We start from the raw sequence: 18640 nt of genomic DNA, 5'->3' as shown, positions 1-18640 counted from the left end.
CCTGAAGTATCAGAATAGCTTTCTTTGCTACGTGATAGAGATGGTGAGAAGGTGGAAAGGCACAACAGAGACCATAGCAGACCATTCACAGCACCTGGAGTCAGGCAAACAGCAACTTCCTGCCCTGGACTGTGCCAAATTGCCAGTGAATGGAGCAAGGTGCTAAAGGTCTCTGCTCTGCTGGGAGCAACAGAAGAGCAGCTGTTTGCCTGCACAACCACATCTTCCTGGCAGGCAAGCTGTAGTGCAGGAGTAAGCAACAGCCTCTTCAGCTGAGATTCACAAAGCAGTCCTAGAACATCCATTTTTCAGGACACAAACACCACGGAGTGAACCCAAACCACTGATCAATGTTTTGTAAGGCATGCTGTGTTCAAGCTCATGGACTCCATGTTCTCCTGCCTGCAAGTCAGCAAGGAAGCTGCTGAGGTCTGCCAACATGCCCTCCACCACGCGATTAATCTTCCTCTGTGGAGGTAATTTCATGATTCAACTCACCACCGTGCTCCTCCGGTGGCTTTGCACAGTGAAGTCAGGACAGAAGAGCAGATCTGCAACAGCAAGGAGCAACGATTCAGCCAGCGGCCGGGCATTTTCGTCATCGTCATCTCCCTGAAAGTTAGAATTGTGGAAGGGTATTGTCAGCATGGGGTTAGCAACGAGCACACAGTAACACTACTGTAACACAGCAAGAGAAGGCATGCTCCCCGTGAACGTGCAGGGAAGCAAGAAGTTACAAAGGGACATGAGGGCAAAGCACACAAAACCCACCCAGGAGAGGCAAAAAATTTGCCCTGGGAAGCGATGACTAAATAGGAACAAGGTCTTGAATGAGACCAAACTGAGCAGGCCCAGAGATGCTGGGAAAGCAGAAGAGTAGCACTGGACGCTGCCACGTGGAGATGCTTGGCTTACTGAGGGCAGAAGGAAAGGGATCCATCTACAGAAGAGAGGTTTTTACAGCCACAAAGGAAACCAGGAAGGTGATTCACACAAACAGCACTAGGAAGAAGCCAGGCACCAGTGACAACAGGTGTAAAACCTCTAAAAGTCCTGCCTGGGCTGCCAGGAACTGGAGGTGACAGAAGAGGCAGAGGCTGCGTGTAGCGTGCTCAGCAAGGGGCGGCCTCAGCCTGCCGTGGCAGGGCAGGCATGACAGCAGAGGGGATTTTGCAGTCTCCAGCATTCAAAGCAATCACTCGAATCCTGCCTGGCTACTCCTCTGCAGCTGTTGCCCTGGGAAACCTTGCCAGATCCTGCCTGTCAGAGAGCATCCTGGGGGGGAGGCTTCCCCACCACGCACTGGTGCTGGGGGGCAAGGCAGGGAGCAGGAGTGGCAGGAGCTAATCTGTCTCAGGCAGGCTTCTGCCAGCCTGCGTGTGACACGTGGCTCCTAAATCCCAGCAGGCAGCCACCGGGGATAAGAGCCCGTGTGGCTCTGACGTCTGTCGCAGCGACTGCCACCGTCAAACAGCTCCCGGATGTGAGGAGAGGCCAAGAGAGGAGGGACGAAGCTGTCAGGCAGGAAAGATGCTTGTGTTCAGGAAGGATGATGAAAGGAAAAGCACCTGGGGCCGTGGGGACTTCTTTTTCAAGAATGAGCTTTGCTAAATATAGCTTCGGCTGCCAGAGAAAGTCCCCGCAGGCTCTGGGCACCACATCCCAAACGGGAGACGTGCAATGAGCCAACAGATCTGTAGGGAACACACCCGCTCCTCCGCAGATCTCCTGAAAGATTTGTTTTGCAAAAACTGTCCCCCATCCTCTTCCTAAACACAAGGACATAACCCTACCAGCCCCTGCCTAGTCCCAAAACCTCTGCTTCAGGGACTGCATCCACCCACCCACGTTCCCTCGACCTTTACAGGAGGGAGGGACCCGTGCTCCAGGAGCTCTGCCACCCATCATGAGGCAGGCAAAGGATAATCACAGAGATAACGGTCCAGGCACATCGTCCTCCTCTCCAGTTCCAAGGGAGAAATCAGCCTTCAGACAGCAAAAGAGTCGCTCCTAGATTAGACGCGACCCCCACCTTCCCCGGGGTCTGAGGGCTTTATTTCTCAGCCCCTGGCAGGCAGCTCAGCCTCGTGGCCAGATCTGCATGAACGATGGAGCGAGGAACCACAGCAGCTCCCCGAGCTGGCACAAGAAGAGCTCCCCAGCACAGCACAGGTACGCTGGGCTGGATTGCCTCGGGGTGATGCCACCGCTCCGAGGCTGAGAAACCCTCCTCCGGCTGCTGGACAAGGTGGAAGACCAGTTGTAACAGCAGCTGGATCACAGCACCCGGCTCCTCGCACGTTCCTTCCCCCAAAGGGCAGGGTTCAGCAGCTCCCCTGCTGAGCCTCTCCAGCACTCTCAGCCCCCGCAGGGATGAAAGGGTGGACAGCCACCCCCCGGTCACACCGCGCACATAGCAGAGCTGCTAGCAGAGGCTTCCTTTGCCCCTTGAAGTGGCCTCAGGCGAAACAGATTAGAGGTGGCAGGTGGAGAGAGAGCAAGGTTAGGTTCGTGCTGTACCAAGCACTGCCAATCCCTTCCAGCCCTCCCCCAAAACACGGCAGCACACACAATATTCAGGGGAAGGTTTGCTCCTCGGCACAGTCACGCTGACCTGCGGATTCAGAAGTTTCCAGGAGAGCGCTCTCCATGCACAAAACAGCAGCTGCTGAGGCAGAGAGCGGGTAAAGAGTATTCCTGGCCTAACTCCGCTGTGTTTTCTACACTATTGGCAAAAGATCCCAGAGCATTTTTGGTGCTTTTCTGTGCAGAGGAAGAAAATTGTGCCCTGTCTCCAGACAGAGAACTGTAGGGAAGTTCAGAGACTGCCCTAGGTTATCGCTGTCACTGACAGGGCCACAAACAGTACCTAATTCTTTAATCGCTCTCGCTCACTTGTGGGCTTCACCCAGCAGCTGGTTAAAACTGCCACAAGCAGGATATTGAACCACGATGCCGAGAGCTTCTCTAGCACTATTTGCTTTAAATGTGGCACTGTGAAATCAGCAGAATCACTAAAATCAGTGAAACCTATTTCAGCTCGACTCTATTCTTAAATAAATTGTAGTTAATGCAGTAAGCTCACCTCGGTTTTAATAAACTCATACAGCCTTTAGCACTGCTCTCACGTTCATTTCAATTCATACCTCATGCTGGAGGAGCTCTCTCTCTCTCTCTCTCTCTCTCCAGATACACTCCCCAGTGAAATATTCAGAACACAGCAACCCACGCTGAGCAGAGCAGTTGAGGGTGAGAGGAAGAGCACCAAGAATCAAAGAAAGGGAGCTACTCAGAAGGTGCCACCTGGTTCCTGACCAAACAGAAGTGACTGCTCTGCAGCTGCCCCTCCTCGCTGCACCCTCCAGAAAGAAAAATAAGTGCCAAGAGACAGACCCCTCCTCTGCCAGCCCCGGGGACAGTTGACCAGAAGAAACCTCTCCAGTCTGGGTCCTCAAAGATGTAAGGCAGGATGCGGGTGAGGAGCCGGCAACAGTTCAAGACGATTTGTCTCTCCTTCTCCGTGTGACAGCCGCTCTCTGCTCCCTGCACCAGCTTCTCCACGGCCTGAGGGAAATAAAAACAAGGCAGGAAGCATTAGCCTGGATGTGAGCAGGAGCTGCAGAGCCCCATCCTGCTGGTGACACCCTCGCATAGTTACAGGCAGTGCCTGGAGCCCGTCTTCCCTGAGTTCAGTGCTCCATCTGCCTGAAACTGCCTGCAGAAATGGGCTCAATGGTCTTAAGCTGCTTCTTCAGTTGCTTCTGTCTTGCCTCTTAACCCCAAGGGAAAGAGAGGGGAATGAAAGCAGCAACGTTTACCGAGGATTCCCTGTGCAGCTTTCTAACTCAGGGGTGAGGTGTCCCCACTTCTTTTCACAGCAGGCTGTCTGGGTCACTGCTAGCTCGCGTCGCTGCCTTAATGGGCATTCAAATGCTGCTTGTGCAGTCTCAGCCCATCCACGCACAGCTCCGTGAGTGGGTGTGAATACTTTTTCCAGTCCCATTTATACTCTGTGCTGCGGGGACATAAGCAGAGTGCAGCCACGGCTGCGAGTGGCATTTCAGCCATGCTGTTGTGCTCAGCCAGTGTCACACCGCGCCTGGCAGCGGTTGTGGCCTTCAGCCTCACAGAAGCGTGCAGGAACCTGCAAACTCCTCCGAGCCAGGCATCCCAACACCAGGGGTTCCTGCAGTGAGCAGGTCTCCCAACACGTCTGCTACCAGCAAGAAGAACCCATATTTTAATCTCGTTTAATTGGAGAAAGAGGACACACAGATGAAGGAGCTAGGTGAGAAGGGCTGGGGGTAGCTGTCCTGACCAATTCCCAATCTGCTGCCTGCCAGAAGCTAGGGGACAGCACTAGGAAAGGATCACTGTATTCTCCCTCATTTTTGTATTCTTCTTCAAGCATCCACTCCAGGTATGTCTGAGGCGAGATACCCGGTCAGGTGCCTTCAGTATGATTCAGGAGGTCGCGTTCACGTTTTGCAGAGCAGGGAAGAAAAACCAGGATGGTAACAACCACTTTAAAATGGGAAAATGCCACGCAGAACATTTCCAACATGCCAAATTCAAGGCTGCTCTTTGCATGACTCAAATCAAGAGCATCGTTAACACCTGCACTTTCCCAGGCAGCATAAGGCTGTTCCCTGAGCAGTCCCGGCTGCTGCCAGCCAGCTTGACAATTTGCCAGAGCTGGCAGGGTAGGAAACAAGTCAACGTCCCTCGTGCTCCACACAAGGACATGGCAGCACCAGAAGCAGTGCCAGGGACGTTCTGATGTCATGGCAGAAGGAAGAAAAGGTTCAAAATCTCCCCCTGACGTCATCCGGGGAGTTTTACAGTGACAAACTCCGCGCCCTTCTGGGCTCGAGGAGCTTGAAGCCGACCTGATGCAAGGGGAGGAGCGATTGGATGTGGTCAGCAGTCAGGTGGCTCAGCCTCACCAAACGTACGCAGCCTTGGTGTGGTGTGCCCTAGGTGCAGGCAGAAGTGAGACGTGGGATGAGGACAAGAGGGGAAAGGCTCCACACAGAGCAAACACCGGCTGCGGTCTGTGGGAAACCAAGAGAGGAAGTGCTGAGGGTTGTCATCAGGGAGACAGGGACAAGCAAGCACAGCACGGGGTGCAAGGAAATAAAACGGAAGCAGTCCTCTCTCAGGAGCCACGGGGAGCCATGCAGGGACACCCCCTGCCAGCACAGCACCACGGAGAAGGCAGTGGCAGCCTCACCTTGTAACACAGGGTCGCCAGGTTCGAAGGGGATTCCTCTCGCACCGCTCGGATCTCCGCAGCTGGCACCAGGGCGAAGACATCCTGCACTGACGTGGCTGTGTCTGCCCAGAACTGGTCCCAGAAGGCGTCATCCGTCGCCTCCACGGGCTGCGGAGAGACAGAGAGGGTTAACAGAGGCAGAACCCCCAGCCCACGACAACCTGGGGCACGTGTGACAAGCTCTTTACTCACGGGCACGGGCCAGGCTGCTGCCATGTGCCCTGTCACCTTCAGAGCATGCTGGGGACACCCCGAGCACGCACCAGCTTTGCTTCTACTGGAACCAAAGCCTCTGGGAAACGAGCAGGGATGTCCCCTGTTAGGGCACAGACCCACGGAACCGACAGACCCACCTCAAAGCATTTATGGACGCAACGGGATTGATCTTTCCGAATCAAATATTTATGGGCAACCGGGCTCCGTGCAGCCACTTGCTGCCTCGCTTTCAAAAAGCCCTGAGTGTGCAAGGAAGAGAGGAGGGAGGAGGCCCAGACCCCAAAAAAGCAAAGCAATTGGTTGCACACCTGTGCTCTGAGCCCATCCTCTGGGAACACCCTCGCCCCAAGGCTCTGTGGGTACAGAGGATCGCCTCTCTCACCAGCACCAGCTTCCCCTTTTTGCAGTGTGAGCACAAGCACCCTCCTCGAGCCCACCCTCGAGTCCCAGTGGCCTGCAGCCGCCCGCCCTGCCCTCGTTTGGGACGAGGGGCAGCTCCTGCCCGCGTCGTGTGGGGGCTCCAAAGCGAGCAGCAGCTCGATGGAGGGGGAAACCTCACAGCTCGGAGACAGAAGCTGCATTTCTCCCTGCTGCCGGGACAGGACAGGAAGAAGCCCCAGGGCCTGAGCTCACAGCCTGAACTCGCAGGTGACGCAGGTGACGTGTCACCACCGCCTGAGGCTGGAAAGCAGAGGAGGAGCAGGCAGACAGGTACAGCAGGTTGCTGTCCCGAAGCTCTCCTCCTCCAGCTGCGGTGCCCTGGGGCGCCGTGTCGGTGTCCCCGTCCTTCCAGGCACGCCAGGAATCAGCCCGAGCCGCCCTCTGGCCCCAAACAAAACCAGACGAAACCACAGGTGGGCATGTGTTGTCGACGGAAGGAAGACACAGACGCTCAGTATGAGTGAACAGTGAACTTCAACTTTAATGGATAGCTCAGTCGCCTTTTATCTAGTTTGAACATAATCAACTCATACATATTGCAAAAACTAAGCTCAGGATTGGCTAACATTTTCCCGCTCTTTTCAGGTAGTTTCTCCTTCTTTTAGCTACCTTCCCGCCTTAGGGACTTTCCCCATCGCTCAAGGGCATCATGTCCTTGAGCCTGATTGGCTCTCAGCCAGCTGCGTACGTGCCCAGACTCTTGTGAGTTGAGTACGGTACTTTACTAGCCCATTGCCTCTTAACTGCCCAACATCCTCGTGTCCTATTTCAGTTAACCATTCTTCCACAATTCCCCCGTTTTTATTTTGCGCTACGAACACCCTCTCTGTGAGTTGCTCTAGTCTCTCAGCTAGGCAGCCAAAGACCACACGTGCAACAATCACAATCACTACAATTATAAGTCAACTTGCTCCCAGGGACTGGAGAAAGCGAAGTCCCTCTTTAACTAACAAAACCCATCCACCCATGTTCCCAAAAACAGATTTAAGCCAACCTTCAAACCAACTATCTTGTAACGCAACCAGAATCCCTTGCGCCATTAGATCAGCCATGGTTGCTGTTATCCGTACTTGATGACTTTTCTTCAATGGCTGGTTTAACACATCGACTAGGCACCCAGGTTGGCCCTGTAGGGGAAGAGATACACACATAACCTCGCCCCATATAAATCACGTCAGCAGGCCCCAACCATTGTCCCGTTTTCATATCTCGGTACAGTACTCTCATAATACATTTATTATCATTTTCAGACTTAATGTAATGACGTGCCGCGGGTGGTTCCTCATCATCTCCAAATATACACAAATGATTGAGAACAAATAAAGTTTTATCCACCCTCTCTCTAACATCTGTAATGTCTTTAAACTTTTCCAAGTACTGCTTAACTGTTCCATTAGCCCTTTCTACTATAGCTTGACCAGTTGGTGAATGTGGAATACCAGTTATATGCTTAATGTCCCACAGTTCCATAAATCGCTTAAGTGGCCCACTAACATAGGCTGGACCATTATCTGTCTTTATCGTTTGTGGTACTCCCATTACTGCAAAACAACTGGCAAGATGACGTCGTACATCCCGAACTTTTTCCCCAGGCTGCGGTGTAGCCCAAATCATGTGACTATAAGTGTCTATCGTTACATGCAGATATCTCAATCTGCCAAATGCTGTGACATGAGTGACGTCCATTTGCCACACTTCGTTGGTTTTAATCCCTCTCGGGTTTGTTCCGATTCCGATTCCCACTCCCGAATTGTAATGACTACACGTTGGGCAAGCTTTTACTATCGCCTGCGCATCAGCTCTAGACAGTTTGTAAGCCCGTGCAAGTCCCTTAGCGTTCTGGTGAAAAATAGCATGAGCCTCCCGAGCTCTGCAAAAGGGTGACAGTGGTGCTTCAGTAGCTGTTGCGGCGACTAGTCGGTCCGCTCGAGCGTTGCCTTCTCCCAGGCCTTCTTCCCACTGATGACTCCTTATGTGTATTACTGCGTACGGTTCACTTCTTTGAGCTATGGCGATCTGTAGACTGATTATTAATTCTGACAGCCGTTCATTTTTTAAGTCTCTCAAGCCTGAGTCTTCTATGCGATTTGCTATGCCTACTACATATAAGGAATCAGATACCACATTTAACGGAATATCTTTCCATTTTATAAATGCCCATACTACTGCAAGAAGTTCTAGTGTCTGTAATGAGTCTTTATCTTGGGCTTGTAAAATTTGATGTTTCCAACCATGCTCATCCTTCCAAGTCACTGCAGCAGTTCGAGAACTTTTTCCTGCGTCAGTGAAAACTGTCACTGCATTCTTAAGTGGGATAGACGATCGTTTTGGCTTAGTTATCCATCCCTGGTTTTCCATCCATGTCAGAGCAGTTGATTGTAACGTTTTTGCTACTATAGTAGCGCCATCCTGCAGTAGTGCAGCTTGTAACTCTTCAGAATTTTGTATATACCATTCCAAATCGCCTGGCTTCATGGGTAACCAGATCATATTTGGAGGAACCCCATCCACCTGCAATATTCGATTCCTCCCTTTCTTTACTAATTCTGCTAATGTTGCAATTTTTTCTTGAATTGTTCGTCGAGGTTGTAACGGAGGAGCTATCCACTCTAATACCACAGTTTCTCCTCCCTTCTCCCCCGTTTTTATTTTTTGCTGTGTTATGGCACCCATCAGGTATTGTGAGCCACATAGAATGGTAAGATCGAGTGGCCTGTCAGATATACGTCGGTGCGTGACACTCGTTGTGATCAATGATGCGATTTGTTGTAATATTTCTTGTTGTTTTTCCGATAGTGTCACTTTTGAAGCAGGATCAGTTCCTTTTAATAGCGGCCGAAGGGGATTTAATAGTTCATTCGGAATCCCGACTACTGGCCTGATCCATTGTAAATCTCCCAGCAGTTTTTGAACATCATTAAGAGTTTTGATGTCCGATTGGATTGTAAGTTTTTGAGGCTGAATGGTGGAATCTGTAATTTTCCAACCCAAAAACTTCCAGGGGCTTGTCTCCTGAACCTTTTCCGGTGCAAGTATGAGTCCCATTTGTTTTAAGGTCAGTGTTAAGTCATTTTTCTGTTGTAGAGAAAACGGTTCCTTCTGGGCTAACAAAATATCATCCATGTAATGATAGATTATTGTCTCTGGCCATTTTCGTCGAATCGGTTGCAGAGCTGCGTCAACATAAAGCTGACATAACATAGGTGAATTACGCATTCCCTGGGGTAATACAGTCCATTCAAATCTTTGATCCGGACCTTCACGATTTATTGCCGGGAGAGTAAAGGCAAACCTCTGTTTGTCATTTTCATGGAGGGCTATTGTGAAAAAACAGTCTTTCAGATCCACAATCAATAAATGCCAACCCTCTGGTATCATAGCAGGATTAGGTAGACCAGGTTGCAGTGCTCCCATGGCACACATTTGATTATTAACCGCTCGCAGGTCGTGAAGTAAACGATATTTCCCCGATTTCTTGGGAATCACAAAAATTGGAGTGTTCCAAGGGCTTGTTGACAGTCTTAGGTGCCCTTGTTGACACTGCTCTTGTACTAGTCTGTGAGCATGTATTAGACTTTCCCGTTTTAGCGGCCACTGCTCAACCCACACAGGTTCATCAGTTTTCCATTTTAGTGGGATTGGGAAAGTCCAAGCAATGGCCATACCTATAAATGGTGGTCTGACGTAAGAACCATTCCCATCTGAGCAAGAATGTCTCTCCCTATCAGTGCTTGTACTCCATCTGGCAACGGTAAGACAGATACACTGCATTTTACAACTTTGTCACCTATTGTCCATTGCAGTACTGGTGATCGACGAGCAATAGTCATACCTCCTACTCCTGCTACAGTGGTACTGGATTCGAATGTAGGCCAATGCGGTGGCCAAGTTTGCGCACTGATTATTGTCACATCTGCGCCAGTGTCCAACAATGCCTCAATTTGCAGTTTCTCATCCTTTAAGCATACTGTGATTTTCTGTCGTGGTCTCTGCTGCATGCCAAGCGTTAATAACGCTACTTTTCCTGTGGAGCCAAATGCTCCGAGTCCTCGGTCCTTATTGACCATCGGTGGTAGAGATGCCGCCAAGTGTGGCAACGGAATTAATTGAGCTATCTTTGTATCCTTTGGTACATGCATTGGAGGAAACATTGCAGAAACCATAATCTGTATTTCCCCAAAATAGTCTTTATCTATAAGTCCAACCAATATTTGTAATCCATTCAGGGTAGCAGACGATCTTCCGATCAATAAAGCTCCCACAGGATCACCATTAATAGTAACTGGTCCCATAACTCCTGTCTTTACCCTGGTGGGTTTAGAGTCCAATAGCATTACATCTACTGCTGTTGCCAAATCCAAGCCGAGGCTCCCTCTGGTGGCTGGTCGGCAGACATTGGTGACAGAGCCGTTCCGGCTGCTGTCGTAAATGCCGCTTTTTGTGTCGTCGCGGGGCGGTCCTTCCCGCTGCTCCAGCCGTTTCCCGACGCACCATGTCGACAGGTCGCTGTGTTATGCATATTGGATTGGCAGTTCTGACACCACACTGATTTCGTTTTGCACTCTCGTCTCATATGTCCCATGATCCCACAGCGAAAACAACGCGGTCGCGGAGGACGGCCTCCGGGCGTTTGCAAAGGAGCAAGGGCAGCGAGTGCTTGATTCTGCGTTTGCTGCGCAGTCTCTCTTAATACCTGTGCCTGTTCTTTCATACTATCCCCTAGCTGTTTTATTACTTCTACCAACATAGCCTGCGGACCCACGGGTACCTGAGCCATCCTTTCTAAACCCTCCTCAATTGTCCAAGTTCCCGGTAACGTAGCTAATATACTACGAGTTGAAGGGTTGCAGTTTTGAATTGCACACTGCTTTAGGATAGTGCCCTTTAGATAATCAGGTACTCCAGCCGCTTGTATTGCGTTTGCTACTCGATCAATAAACAACCCAAATGGTTCCTCCCTTCCTTGCTTGATGCCCATATAGGATGGTATCCCCCCTGGCTCTCTAATTTGGTCCAAGGCTCTCCGAGCCAATCTCATTGATTCTTTAGCCTTGTCTGGACCCATCAATGCTTGTGCTTCTAATCTATAATATGGTCCGAGTCCCATCAATTCCTCCAACGTGACACCATGTAGCGGATCTCCAGGTGCCCTTATCGTAGCTACTGCCTCTTGACAAACACTTTGCCAATGCGCATTAAAAAGAAGCTGTTGATGTTGTGTTAGGATCAGCTTCATTATACTACGTATGTCCCCAGGGAGCAATATATTAGTTCCCCAAATATAATCTAACATTTGCCGAGTAGGTTCCCCCTTTAAGCCAGAATCATTTACAGTAGATCGTAATTGAGTTAATAGTTTCCAGTCTAAATTTGTCATATTAACCGTCACATTCCCCTGTGCATCTGGTGGCGAGTATACTACCGGAAAAGCTTGTGTTAACTGTGTTGCCGTTTCATAATTCCCTTCACGCAGTGCCTCATTTGCTATTTGCCTCCATAGACCTTCTCTCCCCTGCGCCCCCGTTGTGAAGGGATTTGTGTTCGATAGAAATAGGCTAGCACTGGTCCTTCCACTTGCTCCTTCCTCACTTTCTATTGGAGCGGTTGGAGCTGCTGGTAGTGAAAGCTTCTCCTCTGCTACAGAGGACATTGTTACAGGCACCTCCGAATTTCCCGAGACCCCCTGTGTAATGGTAAAAGTTCTAACGGAAGGTGGCAACGGGCAATCTGTTCCTTCCATATTTATTTGCTGTGGATTAACCTTATTAACCCTTCCTGGTGGTCCTAACTGCTCTGTTGCAGCAGCGGCAATTCTTTGTTCATCTTTATGTATGCCTAATGCATTAGCCACTGCTCTCCATGGCTTCATTAAAGTTTTTAGCAGACTTAATATCTTTAATAACATCATCAAACAATTTGTCCCCAATTTACACCACTCTGTTTGTTCAAAAAACTGTATCAGGATTTGTAAAAACAACCCTGCGCTACTGCATATGCTAATTCTTTTATCTAAAATGCTCCGCTTTTCTAAAAATCATCTGAGCAAATTATACGCCGCTTGTCTTTCATACCTTTATATATACAGTTGCAGCCTTTGCAAAGACCTCGGCGGCGCTTTTCCGGCGGGACCCTTTATAGGCTCATCCCGGGTGCGGGGACTCCCTTCCACCTTCCGAGCTGCGGGTGCGGGGACTCCTGTCCCTTTCACCTTTCCGACGCGGGTGCGGGGATTCTTGTCCCTTCCACCTCCTGGGCTGCGTTGCAGGACCGGTTCCTCCCTTATTCCGTCCCTCGCAGATTCAACTCCAGCGGAGTCCCTGTTCCCGTTCAGATAGGTCCCTGTTCGGGCGCCAAATGTTGTCGACGGAAGGAAGACACAGACGCTCAGTATGAGTGAACAGTGAACTTCAACTTTAATGGATAGCTCAGGCATGCACCTGCTTCAACCCTGCTCTGGTGCTGAAATCCTCTTTGTTTTATCACCTGGCCACCATGGCAAATCCCCACCGAACCCTTTTTCAAGGGAAAAGCAATTTTTCCCAAAGGATCCAAGCTGACAGCCGCTCCGAGGGGATCTGTAGGAACAGCCGGGTGCTTTCAGGGGAATCCAGTTTCCAAAGAGCACGAGGGAGCTGTGCCATCCCGCAACCTGGCCACGAAACACCTCAACGGGAGCAAAGCTGTTTGCAAAGCAGATCTCTAATCGCACTCCTCAAAAAGGAGCCGAGCAGTTGGAAAACCCACCGGGGTAATGCAGGAAACACCCCACACTTCCTTCCCCCCCTTCCAAACCACAACCCCACGGCTAATTGCCACTCCTGGCCGCCTGCCACAGCCACTCCCCCTGCCAACAGCCGGCAGCAATTGCTGCTAATTGGAGCTCATGCATAAAGAATGGCTCCCCTCTCATCTGGAGGGGGAAGGAGAAAGCATTTCCACCCAGTACCTGCAGATCCCTTCACCTCCCTGTTACCTGTGGCCTCCTTGGAGGTTGAACGCGGCCGCTCTGATGGATTCAGCCTCCGACTGCAATGACTCGGAGGTGGAGGAGCACAGCAGGTCCCCAAGCTGCAGCGTTGGATGCTGTGGCCACGTGAAAGCCGTGCCTGCCATCTTGGCAAGCAGACGATGCCCAAACACCCTCTCTTTGCCTTTCGCTGGCCGCAGCGAGTCGGCTTCCCAGCCACCAGATGGGATCCCGCGTGCGATCCCGGGCCGGGGGCTCGGCACTGAGTCACGCTCATCCCTGCAGCCCCCCCGGTTTAATTAACGGCCTGGCATCATGCAGCTAATTCAGCCACGTAATGTTCATGTTAACGTGGATGTTTTTAAGCTGATTGCACTCCGCACACGGCATCTCTGGGGATGTGAATAGCCATTTCCTCACGCTGAGCCCACCCAACAGCTTATACCCAGCACGCAGAGAAGGGAGGTACAGACCCAGAACGGTCCCGTTCACCAGCCGTGGATATTTTCATTGAAAATGTCAAGATTTAGCTACATGTGCTGGCACTGCACGCGCTGCAGTGACAAATCCCAGCTCCGCAGCTAGCCCTGGATGCACACACAGTGCTTCAGCAAGAAGAGCTCCACGAGGAGCTGAATCCTCAGCGGCAATACCACGAGCTGGGGCCACTTCACCTCCTCCAGACCAGCAGGCAGAATTAGCCCCGCTGGACACCCCCAGACTTTATTTCCCAATGGTTATCAGCTTGGGGTTTCAGGTTCTTTAAAACGCCGTCCACGCACGCTGCGGGAATCAGACAAGGAAGCCACGCGGGCTACAAGCACCTCGCCAGCTCCTGAGCAGAGAAACACGGACCTGACCGAGCAGTCCTTGGCAAACAGGATACATGGCAGGAAACATGAAAGCAGCGTGGAGCTGACCTCGTCCTGCAAACAGGAAAAGGTCCCGAAGCACGGCCTCCCCCCAGCCCGAGGCCGCTATCACCTTCACTTTCTCATCCAACCCCTTCTCGCTTTTCCTATAATCCCTCTGGCAGGGTATTTGCATCCTCCTCCCAGCCAGGCCCCACTGGCAAGGTTTTCCAGCCAGTACCGCACAAATTCAGCTAATAAGTAACAGCAGCGTGCTCCTTTCCCCCCAAAGGAGGCAAAATTATTGAGTGCAGTGAGCACGGAGCCGTTCATGCAGCACCCGATGGAGCTCCAGGAGATCACGCAGCCCTGCAGGGCCAGCTGGTTATTAGCTTCAGACAATTCAAGCACCTCTAACCACGTTTGCGAGCTGCTGTGTAAAAGCAAAGTCAGAGGACAGATTTATTCAACACGTTAATAAGTAGCAAGGCTCCATCCTTGCTGCCAAGAGCAGCAGCTCCACACAGCTACCTTAACAGAAGTGATTTATTTTTTTTTTTAAGAGGATCTTGACGGTCAGCAGCGCAGAACCAAGGAGAAACCCCAAAAGAGTCTGTTGCCTGGTCTCTGCTCCCACAGGGCGCTGCAAAGGGAACTGGAAAACGGGATTTGTGGCAGTCTGGCGGTGAAAGTCTAGGAGAAGAGTCAGCTATGTGGAGCCTTACCTGCGACTTTGGTTTTAAGACGACAACTTTGCTTTTGATCAGCCTGGGAGGCTTGGATATTTCCCAGTCTCTTGGATATTTGAATACTTTCAGCAAGAGGCTACTCAGAAGCCAGTGTCTAACCGTCTGATGTATTTGGATCAGGCTCACATTAACAGCCCGTTGTAATAGTGCATTTGCACATCAGTCAGGAAGGCAGGAGGGGAGTTTGTCCCTTGTGTTTGATCCTTCTTGCCCCTTTAAAAGCAGAGGCACAGCTGGCATTTAAACCTAACAAGCGAGTTCACAAGATCAAAATTTCTTATCTTCCAGTCGGTTGCTTGCAGAAACCATTTAATCTCCAATGAACTGAGGAAAGAAAGCACATTTCCCAACAGCAGCTGGGGCTCCCGGCTTCAGTTCTGTGCCCTGCCACCAACAAGCTGTTACACTCACAGCCCATGCTTCTTTTCCCCCGTGAAGCAGACAGCACTTTCACGGGCACTTTGGGAGTTAAAAATCAGTGAAGTCAGTTTCATTTTCATCCATCCTTCATTTGACTTTCAAGTGCTGGGCTCCACATGTGCTACAAGCATTGAAGTATTATGCTACTTACAGTTTTTTTCTATTTTTAACGTTCACATGGGAACACTCTTACTTCATGAAAACCTGAAGATTATAGCAACTGATTTTTAAGATAAAACTACCTTCGGTGTAAACTCTGAATTTTCGCCAGTGAGTGCTCTCTGCTGGACCACTTCCTTCCATCAAAGCCTTGGGAAACACTGCACAGTGCATTACTAAGCTCGTGGTTTCATGTTACCAGTGATTTAATGAAAATCTATTCGTCCAGCTACCAAATGTAAGAGGAGAAGGCTGCACGGAAGGAGACATGCTGCTGAAAAAGCAAAGTGTATTTTAAGCTAATGGCTTTGAAGTGAGGATTCGATTCCATACGTTACTGCAACTTGGTTTTGAACCCAGACCTGTGCACTGGGAGCTGACACGGAGGTTGCTGCTGGTGCAAGCTCGGAAGGCTCCGGGAGAGCCCAGTCATGCATCCTGCACGAGCAAACACCAGTGCCCTTCTGCGGTGTGTAAATATGGGAGCGCCAATTCCCCACCCTTTTTCCACATGGCAGGCAGTCTCACCTAGACCACAAAGCTGTGAAATGAATCCGGTCGAGAACGAAGCCTTCTCTCCTTCCTTTTATTCAGGGCCCCAGCAAGCCTCCTTTCCTTGCACACGTCAATAAACTGGGGGAGGGGAGCACTCTCCTCTTGGCTGGCAACATGAAGGATTGCCTCATACAGGATTTTCTTTGTGAGCAGCAGACAGAGAGGATACCTTGAGCTAACACAGGCACTGAGAAGCTGGCCTTGATTTTTTTTCCCCCCCAGTCTCACTTCAGAAGCGTGTTCCCCAGCAAAGGGAGGACAGCCCAAAGCTGAAGGCACTCTGAACTATTTTGGCATCCAAAAGAGACTTTGGAAGAATCCCTTTGAACATTAATTCATCCACTTCTCTTCCTGCCTGAGGATATTGTGGAACATCCACAACAGACGGTGTTTTTAAGGACACGTTCCTGAAAACCATTCCTGAGCAATGCAGATAGAACCAGCACCGCTTTAGAGTACTAACACAATTAATTTCTTAGCCTCTCACAGCCTTACTTTCTGTGACTCGTTTCCCAGTCCTAGTCCTCGCCTCACGAGTTTTCACACATTCCCTCCCCTTACCCTTCACCCCTCTGTACCCATACCCCTTCTTCTGACTTCACTCCTCATTCTCACATCTATTTCTTCCATCATTTCTCAAGTTTTCCCAGCTGCCATTATTACCTCGTCACCGAAGGCAGCTCAGAACAGCAATTCTGTTGCAGCTCAGGGGAACCCTTGTTTTATTTCCCCATAAAACAAGACCTCTCTGCCCCTCGGACACAAAGGCAGCCTCCTGCTTCCCTGCCAGCGTGCTGCCGCTGGACCTCAATGTAAGACAAGGCCGAAAGCAGCTCCAGGACACGCACAACATCTGTCCCACCTGCAGGCAGCCCCACTCCACACACAGCCCTGTCTGCCTTTCGTTCAATTCCTTCAAAGCCTTCAGAAATAAAGCGTTATTTCACAGCTCGCAGGTGGAAGCTGCTTCTCCTGCAAAAACAGCTGTCCTAGCAGCACGGTTGGCCAACATCCCCTTCCCTTAGTTATTACCCAGGAACAGGGCAAGATTCCCCACTGGTATTGATTCTCCATCGGTATTTTGAAGGGGTGGGGAAATAAATAAACCCCACAGGGGAGGCACTGCCAGGCGCAACACGTCGGAGGTCGCCGGCAGCGCCCAGCCACACGTCACCCTTCCCCGCTGTGGGCAGCCATGGGTGCCCTGAGCGTGCTGCCGACCCAGCCGGCACCCCGGGGAGAGGCGAGGCGAGGGATGGGGGCAGCTCGCCCCCATCTGCTCCCTGCATCACCCCTGCAGCCCAACGGCGGCGGGCCCAAGCTGCTGCCCGCTGTCCTCAGGGCACGCAGCCCTGCAGATGGGGAGCCCCTGAGGAGAAATAGCGGCCACCCCCAGTGCCACCCTCAGCGCCACCCCTGCCCTCAGCACCGGGGCTGTCACGGCCGGGAGGGCTCGGGGCGGCTCCCGACATGGCGGCCCCCTCCCTCCCTCCCTCCCCGCAGCCACCCCGCGACATGGCGGCCCTCACCTGGGTCTTGGTGGTGAGCTGGATCACCGCCTTCCTGAAGTTGAGCTTGGAGTCGGCGCTGCCCATGGTGCGGCGGGCAGGGCAGGGCAGGGCCGGGCAGGGCAGGGCAGGGCCGGGCCGTCCCTCACGGCTCTGCTCCCTCCTCCCCGGCTGGGGCCGCCGCTGCCTCCATCCCCGCTTCCCTCCTCCTGTCAAGCCCGGTGCCGGCTCCTCCTTCTCCTCCTCCTCCTCCTCCTCTGCCGGCCTGCATCCCGCCTCCACGCAGCCACCTTCCTCCTCCCCGTCTCCTCCCTTTCTTTCCCTCCCTGCCCTCTTCCAGCTGTCAGCCCTTCCCCGCTTCACCCCTCGCCTCCCTCCTCCTCCTCCTCCTCCTGCTGCTGCAGGCGCTGCCCCGCTGTGCCCTCATCCCCTGGTGATCCCCACGCTCCTGTTCCCTCCCTCGCCTTCTCTCTTCACGATTTTTCCCTCCTCGCTTTCCTTTTTCTGCTCTGGGCTCCCTCCGCCATCTCCCCCTCAGCCCTTTCTCCACTCTACCCCTCACCTTTCTACCCCTTCATCCCCGTCCCCACATCTCCATAACATTTCCTTAGCCCCGAGCATCACCCTCAGCACCCTCCAGCTATTTCGGGACATCCTGGCTGCTCCCCACCCTCTGAACACAAGCCTGGGGCACCCATGGGTGCCCTTGGGACTGGGGTGCAGGGTTCGCCCCTCACCGACCATCTCAGCACAGCTTATTTTAAAATGCTTATTTTAAAGCTGCCGTCATTATTCCCTGCACTGAGCAGATCTACGAACCGTGAGCAGGTCTTTTTGGTGCCGCTGAGTTACATTTCACATGCTCAGCTCTGCAAACCTCATTTCTTTGGAGGAAATGAGGTAATTCCAATCATTTTGCAAAGGAAAGCAATGTGCTGGCTCCGCAGCTGCAGCAGGCTGTGGGAATTCTCCTATAACCTGTACAGAAATCACCAACGGTTCATTATACCGAGTGACAGGTCAGATCTGAGATACTCTTGTAAAACCTACAGGAGAAAATATTTTCAATAAATCAGATGTAATCTGTCTTTTGCTGTCAAGCAGACTAGGAGTTTGCATCCAAGCACTAACTCCATATGGCTGTGCTACATGGATAAATTATGTTAATTTATAGCTGGGAACAGAATACTTCTCAGGGCAATTATCTTTCACAGTTAAGATTTCTCTATTTCTATATTAGAATTGCTCAGAAAAAGCTCTGGAAGTCAGATAGGAATGGCTTTCTCCCAGACATGCCAAAAGGGCTTGAATGACTGCTGAGTTAAAAATGCCAGATTAAAAGAGACTCCTCAGGTCTGGTTTCTGCATCATCATTAAGGAAAAAAAGCTTTCAAGGCAGTCACTGAATTTTGGGAGTATGTAGCTACGCATCGAGAGGCCTGAGAGGAGAGAAGGGGAACAGAATCAGCTAAAATTTCCTCTCCTATTCCCTGCTTTAA

At 51.4% G+C, this 18640-nt stretch overlaps 1 protein-coding gene across 1 annotated transcript in view; it reads right to left on the bottom strand.

Moving 5' to 3' along the window:
- Nucleotides 1-17228, bottom strand: part of HID1 (HID1 domain containing) — a gene marked incomplete at its 5' end in the record, with an annotated part of 31880 nt that extends 14652 nt beyond the window's left edge. Inside the window, 4 exons of the mRNA XM_084298443.1 lie at nt 499-612; nt 3394-3564; nt 5234-5383; nt 17163-17228. Of these exons, the coding sequence (XP_084154569.1) occupies nt 499-612; nt 3394-3564; nt 5234-5383; nt 17163-17228 (501 nt within the window). The remainder of the gene's footprint in view (nt 1-498; nt 613-3393; nt 3565-5233; nt 5384-17162) is intronic.
- Nucleotides 17229-18640: the final 1412 nt, after the last annotated feature.

The sequence above is a fragment of the Netta rufina genome (genome assembly GCF_964035555.1).
Source record: "Netta rufina genome assembly, chromosome: 19".
Classification (NCBI taxonomy): Eukaryota; Metazoa; Chordata; class Aves; order Anseriformes; family Anatidae; genus Netta; species Netta rufina.
The sequence above is the reverse complement of the archived record's forward strand: the minus strand, read 5'-3'. Positions and strand labels throughout refer to the sequence as shown.